The sequence below is a fragment of the Martes martes genome, assembly GCF_963455335.1.
Source record: "Martes martes genome assembly, chromosome: 9".
Classification (NCBI taxonomy): domain Eukaryota; kingdom Metazoa; phylum Chordata; class Mammalia; order Carnivora; family Mustelidae; genus Martes; species Martes martes.
Window position 1 is genome coordinate 17,012,739 of NC_137896.1, and position 6,465 is coordinate 17,019,203.

The 6,465-nt window shown below is 47.5% G+C and overlaps 1 protein-coding gene across 8 annotated transcripts in view; it reads left to right on the top strand.

The window, feature by feature from the left end:
* The window catches only part of PTPRT (protein tyrosine phosphatase receptor type T), a gene marked incomplete at both ends in the record, with an annotated part of 1,058,076 nt that overhangs the window by 848,253 nt on the left and 203,358 nt on the right, over window positions 1-6,465 (top strand). For 5 of the 8 annotated variants that reach the window (XM_080814111.1, XM_080814118.1, XM_080814112.1 and 2 more), the window contains one exon: window positions 4,287-4,343. The exons of the other annotated variants lie outside the window; for them this stretch is intronic. In XM_080814111.1, coding sequence (XP_080670237.1) covers window positions 4,287-4,343 — 57 coding nt within the window. The remainder of the gene's footprint in view (window positions 1-4,286; window positions 4,344-6,465) is intronic. 8 annotated transcript variants of the gene reach the window in all.

A 6,465-nucleotide genomic window follows, 5' to 3' on the forward strand; every position in this document is an offset into this window, starting at 1 on the left:
GCACACTAAATAAATAGTGATCATCCTTATTACTCTTACTTAAAAAATGAAGCAATAGAAGCTCAGAAAGGTTGAATAAAGACCTCAAGGAGCCACAGAATTGTAGCTGAGCTCTAACTCCAAAGCTCATGGCATTCCCATGGCACCATTTTGAATCTTGTCAGTGACACAGACTGGGTGAGATTCTATGAGCCATTGGTCAGAGTCTTCTATCTCCTATTTGTTAAACCCTTCCATGCCTCTTTTCCAGTAATAGTTGATAGTAGAATCTTTAGGGTGTGATGGGTCTTTTGTCTCTTTGGCAGTGTCTGGGCTAAGTCCTGGAATCTGCAGCAGACCTGGTACCACAAAGAGCCCTCAGCCTTCCATGTTACTACAACATATTGAAGCTGATAAACCAAGAAGTTAGTTTGTCTTCAAGGTTATCTGCTTTAGTGTCATCTTTAGCCCATTAGCATCTCTTTCTACTCAACATTCTTCGCTTTAGAAGGGAATAAAAGTCAAAAGGGAAGTCTGAGGCACTCAGCATTCTGACCTCCTTCTTTGCATGGTCTTACTATTTTAATTAATTAATTAATTTTCTTATAAATATATATGAACATAGGCTGGAAATATGGAGAGCGTGGAGTCATAAAGCCTCTAACAGAAAAGCTGTATGATGGGGAACCAGGTGATAGAAAAGAAGACAAGAGACTAGTACCTTTTCTTCTGCTGGATTAGTTAGGATAGGAAAGGGTTTGCTGCAACAACAAATGAATACCCAAATATCAGTAGCTTGATACCAAAAAAGTTTGATGTTATGCCATCTAGAATATATGTGGCCTCATAAAAACCCCACAGCAGGGTAAGAGAAAGTGTGGGGTTAGTAATCTGGATCTTGAATACCTCACTGAGAAATGACTCATGTCACTTCCACTTACGTGGCCTTGATGATACTTGGATTCCTCTGTGTGCCTAAGGAGGAGAGGTAGGCCAGGCACCAGAAAACACTTGTCATCTCTACTCAAAAGGTTTGAGCCCCTTCCTGTTTCAGCTTCCCTTTGTGTCCTGCTGAGACCCATGATCCATCACTTATCTTCTGCTCTTCCACCCACTAGGAAGACCTCTTCCCATCCCATCACCTGTCCAGCTATACCTCTGTTTCTGCCCCTCATAGATGATCACTGCTGCTCAGCAGAGTTTTAGCCCTAGGTTGGTAGGGTGGGAAGACTCCCCTGGGCCCGTCAACCAGGCTTCAACTATTAGAGAAACTAGTAGAGAAACTGAAACTCAGAAATGTAATTTTCCAAGCGACATAGCTAGCAGGTAAATACTAAACCAGAATTTCACTTATTCATTTAGTTCTTAATAAACACATATTGAGTGCAACTTACTATTGATCATGGCCCCTTGTCCCAGATGGGTTAAGAACTTTGTCTTTGGATTTGGAGAGTCTAATTCTAGGCTGGAAAAGGCGCTTAACTGCTCTGTGACTTAGTTTCCCCATCTGTAAAACAGTGACAATATCACCACTTACTTCATGGGGCTAACGTAAGAATTTAATGGGCCAATGCATATAAAGTGCCTCGTGCAACACCGAGCTTATAATAAGCGCTCCACAAATAGCTAGTGGGAGAACAGCCAACAGATAAATTATATCAAAATGGTGTGATGAAGTGCTGTGATGAAGGTAAATCCAGGATGCTGTGGGAGCCGAGAAGGGAAACATAAATCGTTTAGGTTGTGCCTTCTCAGGAACGTGGTTTTTGAGACAAGTTTTGAAAGAGTGACAGTTATCATATTGAACAAGGCTGGAGAGTAAGGCAGGAGATTTCCGAGATGAGGAGGTAGCATGTGCAGATCGCAGATCGCTGGAGACAGGAAAGCATGCCACTGAACTTGAATGGGTCAAAGGAAAGGGATAGATGCCTATGTGACCAGAGGGCAGGAGTGATCAGAGTTTGGGCTGAAGGACCGAGCAAGGCCAGGACACTGAAGACTCTGTATAGCCCCAGAGCATATATATGAACTTGGTCCTGAGACCGTGGGAGCCGATGGAGGTGTTTAAGCAGACCGCCTTAGAAGGTGGATCAGAGATGGGGATCTGGGGCACAGACAAGGCAAAACCATGGGAAGAACAGGTAGGAAGCCACGGAAATAGGCCAGGTGGGAACACTGAAGTCATATCCTCTCTCAACCTTCTGTTTCTTTTTGACATGTGAGCCATGTCCTGCCTACCTCCAAGGGTGGGGGAAAATTAATGAAAATAGCCACTTAGAATAAGGTTGGCAAACTGTTCTGTAAAGGGCCAGATAGTAAATATTTTCAGTTTTGCAGGCTACGTGGTCTCTGTCACACATACTCAACTTGGTCATGGTAGCACAGAAAGCAGCCATAGATAAGAAATATAAAATGAGCATGACCATGTTCCAATAAAACTTTATTTATGGACACTGAAATATGAATTTTATATAATCTTCATGTGTCATAAAATATTACTCTTCTTTTTTGGTTTTATTTCCCCCAACTGATGAATCACTAAATTCTGCCCCTGAAACTAATAATATTCTATAAGTTAAAAAAAATTGAATTTAAATAAAAAATTTAAAAATAACAAATAAAAATTTTTTTAAAGTAAGGTCAAATAGCAAACACCCCATTTACAAGTGTAAAAACCATTCCTAACTCATGGTCATGCAGAAAACTCTGAGAACCCAGATTTGACCCACAAGCCACAATTCACTGACCTCTGACTTAGCATGTACTTTGAAAATGGTGACACTCCCCATACCATTAAGGGGAGGAATATTATGATGACAATTGACTGGCAGTTATGTTTTATAGTATTTCATGACCTTGCTCAAGCTTGCTATTTATGTGATTTTTTTTTTTAATTATGTACTTCCTGTTTATCAGTTGGTCTGGAGTGCCCTACCTCTCTCCTCATTTTGCGTAAGGGCTTTATACAGTTCTGTTGATGAATCACTAGAGGAACATGTAGGCTTTCACCAAGCATTAGACACCTTCCTGCCCTTTATATTATTTTCTTTACAGAGACAAGTAGTTAGTTTCAAAGGGCCAGGAGCATTCGTCATGCCAACCAGGATTTAAATACTGCCTCTGCCTGTTACTAGTTCTGTGACCTTGATCAAGTTATATCTATACTCTGATTCATTTCTTCACCTGTTCATTCATTTATTCAACAAATATTCCCAGAGTCCCTACTACATGCCAGGTACAAGAGAATGTCACAGGAGCGCTTAGTAAATGAAACACGGTGACTTCTTCAAGGAGCTTACAGAGTCGAGGCAAAGACAGCCACTAACAGGGTGAGATTATCGCTGTGAGAAAGGAAGATTGGGGTGTTATGGGAAGACAGAGTGGGGCATCTGTCCCATACATGGTGAGACATCAGAGACTCTCAAGAAAGGAGCTCCAAACTGATTCCTGAAGGATGAGCAGTTGCTAGTCGGGTAAAGGGATAGAAAGGGAGTGTATTCCTCACAAGGTGATGAGCCTGGGTAAGGTCTACAGACAAGAATGTAGCGGACTGTTGATGATGGAGAGGACTTCATTGCCCTTGGGGCAGAGTATGGAGGGACAGGCAAGGATCTCATCACCGAGGGTCTGAGCTGGGGAAGGGACTCTGAGGTGTCCCTTACTGATGCCTTTTAGCCGTAGGGTGGAGGGTGGATTGAAAGGGGGCAAGACCGGAGGCAGGAAGACCGGCAAGGAAGGTGGTATTTTGAGCGCTCCCCAGTGAAGCGTGCGGGTGGCCGGAACCAAGTGGAAATGAGATTGGAGAGAAGGGAGAGGCTTCGAGAGCCTTCCTGGAGAAGACTTACTGAGGCGGGCTGAGGGATTAGAGGTGGGAGGTCAGTAAAAAGGAGAGGCAAAGGATGACTCCCGGATTCCTCCATGGAACCTCTACGTGGGTGGGGCCACCATTTACTAAGAAAGCAGAGTGGGAGAGAAGATGGGGCATGGAAAGATGATGGGGCTCATTTACAATAATACTGACTTTTCCGGGTTGCTCTCCGTCTTAGAAACATTGTACGTGAGATACCTAGCAGAGTACCTGACATGTCGTGGGTGCTTGATAAATGCTGACTCTTACCCTCGTTTCATTTTTTAAAATCGATTGCAGCCTTGTTTTGTTAGATCGCAATGTTCTTTTGCTGTTTAGCGTGAGCTCGTCAGAGCCACAAGGACTGTAGTCTTGTTCACCGTGCCACTCGTTTTCATGTGTGTTTCTTTCTCTCCTTCTCTTCTGCATGCTGCCTGGGGACTGGCTTCCTTGTGGTCAGCACCAATGGGCAGCGCCCAGGTGACCCCGGGGACTCCACTCTGCCTCCTCACCACAGGTGACCACCAGAGCCCTGGGCGGGTGGGAAGGAATTGAGCATGGCCCACGCTCAGGGCGTCCTTCAGGCCAGGTGCACCAGAGTGGAACTGGCAGTCCCTCCACGCCACCCACCAGTCCACCCATTTACTCTTCCAGCCAGCCACCTACCCATTCACCCACCCACCTACCTCTCCATCCCTCCCTTCATCCATGCAGCTACCCACTCATCCATTCTACTGATGCTTACTAAGTACCTACTATGTGCCAGGCACTGTTCTAGGCATGGAGGGATGCAGTGATGAGGAAAAGAAGACCTGTTCCTATGCCTTACTGGGAAGGGAGAGAGCCACCCTAATCAATGTACAACGCTAACTGTGAGGGGGGCTACAAAGGAGAGGTGTGTGGTGTTCAAACACACACATACTTGGAGCTCAGAGTGTGTGTCCACGGAAGTGATAGCTCAGCTGTGGTCTGAGTTTGGGGAAGTGGACCTGCTGTGTCTGTGCTTAGAATGGGACTAGATCTGGCTGGGATCCCATGCCTTTGTGCTGAGCAAGCCCTTTAAATGTGATGGTCCCCACCTCTCCTGTGTGTTAAGTGGGAATAATAATGGCTGCCTCTAAGAGGGCACCATTCGCTTCTAGAATCTGCACATGCAGAGTCTTCTGGAGTTGTACTCCGAGACCACACAAGATAATGAGTGTGGAAGGGCTGGAGTAGGAGTGCCCAGCCTAGAGGAGGTGATTTGTGTGAAGGATATCAGCCCCTTTCCTCAAACATGCTGTAGTTTGACCACATTTCCCATCAGCATCTGCCTCTCTTCAAAGACTGGGATGCAGAGCCCACCTGGGTCAGAGGCTGATGCCTATGGCAGGTCCTACAGACAAAAGAGACCCCACTGCCCTAAAGATGCGACTCTGGGGCCCTTTCTTGTTAGTGGAAGTCCTTGGTGATTTCAGATCTTTACCCGACGCCTGTCTCAAGAGTGGTTGCTCAGACAGTGGCCTCCTTTCTACCAGTCCCTGACTGGCCACTTTGTTATGGCGGGAGAGGGGGTATGGCCGGCAGGGATGACAGGAGTCTGGCCATCTGGTACCTCATGGTCCACTTCTGTCCACCCCCTTCCCCAAAGTCAGAAATGTGACTGCTAGTGAATGTCTTAGGCTGGTTTCCATAGCCCCGGAGCCCGAGATAGGGATTCCTATGCAAATGACTCATTGAAAAGAATTCTCAGGAGAGAAAGTCAGGGAGGCAGGATAGGGCAGGATGTGGAGGCCTGTGGCAGCCTGAGCCCTCAGGGACCTCACCCTGAAGCCAAGGGGCCAGCAGTTGTGCCACGATGCCAGCCGGCCACTGGCTGCGAGCTGCCATGGGAGTGTACAGACCCCTGGGGAGGCCACTTGCCTTTGCCTTACGGTCCTTCTGCCAGGAAGGAGGCACCTGTGAGCCTTTAGCAGCCAGAACCCACAGCTGCTGGATGCCTGGTGCACCAGCCTGGGGAAGGAGATACTGGGTGAGTCAACAGCATTCACGGCAGCCCAGCTGTCCCTGCCCCCAACCCCCATAGCTCAGCACGCGGCTGCCAACGCCCCAGGAATGTCATCACAGTCCCTCCCCACCTAGATGGCCTTAAGCAAGCTGCATAGCCTTCTACCACCTGTAAATCTCATTGTCACACTTTAGAGTCCTGTTACAGATCGCTGTTAGGTGGCCCTGGAGACTGCCCTGCTCGACAGCCACACGTAGTAGGCCTTCAGGAAATGTCAGTCCCCTGTCATCCCCCATCACAGGCCCACCAGCCTCGCCCTCACCCCCGGGGAGGCAGGGAGTCGCACGCAGAAGCGTGGTCATGGTGAGGGGAGAGGGACTCTCACCACCGTGCGTACACCCACTCTAGCGAGATACCGCGCGTCCCCGGAGCCCGTGTGGGAGTCCTGTTTCCGCGGGTCCATTGTTCTCTGGCATCTCTTCAAGTCGAGCGGTCTGATAATGTTTTCTTTAAACGGAGCCAATTCCATTCCGGGCACATTTGTTCTTCCCTCTTGCCTCTGAGGTGTCTGAATGTTCCTCCTCTGACAGGTTGATTTCATCGTGTTCCGTTTGTTTCTCGGCCCCATTTGATGGGTGAGGGGCCTGCGAGT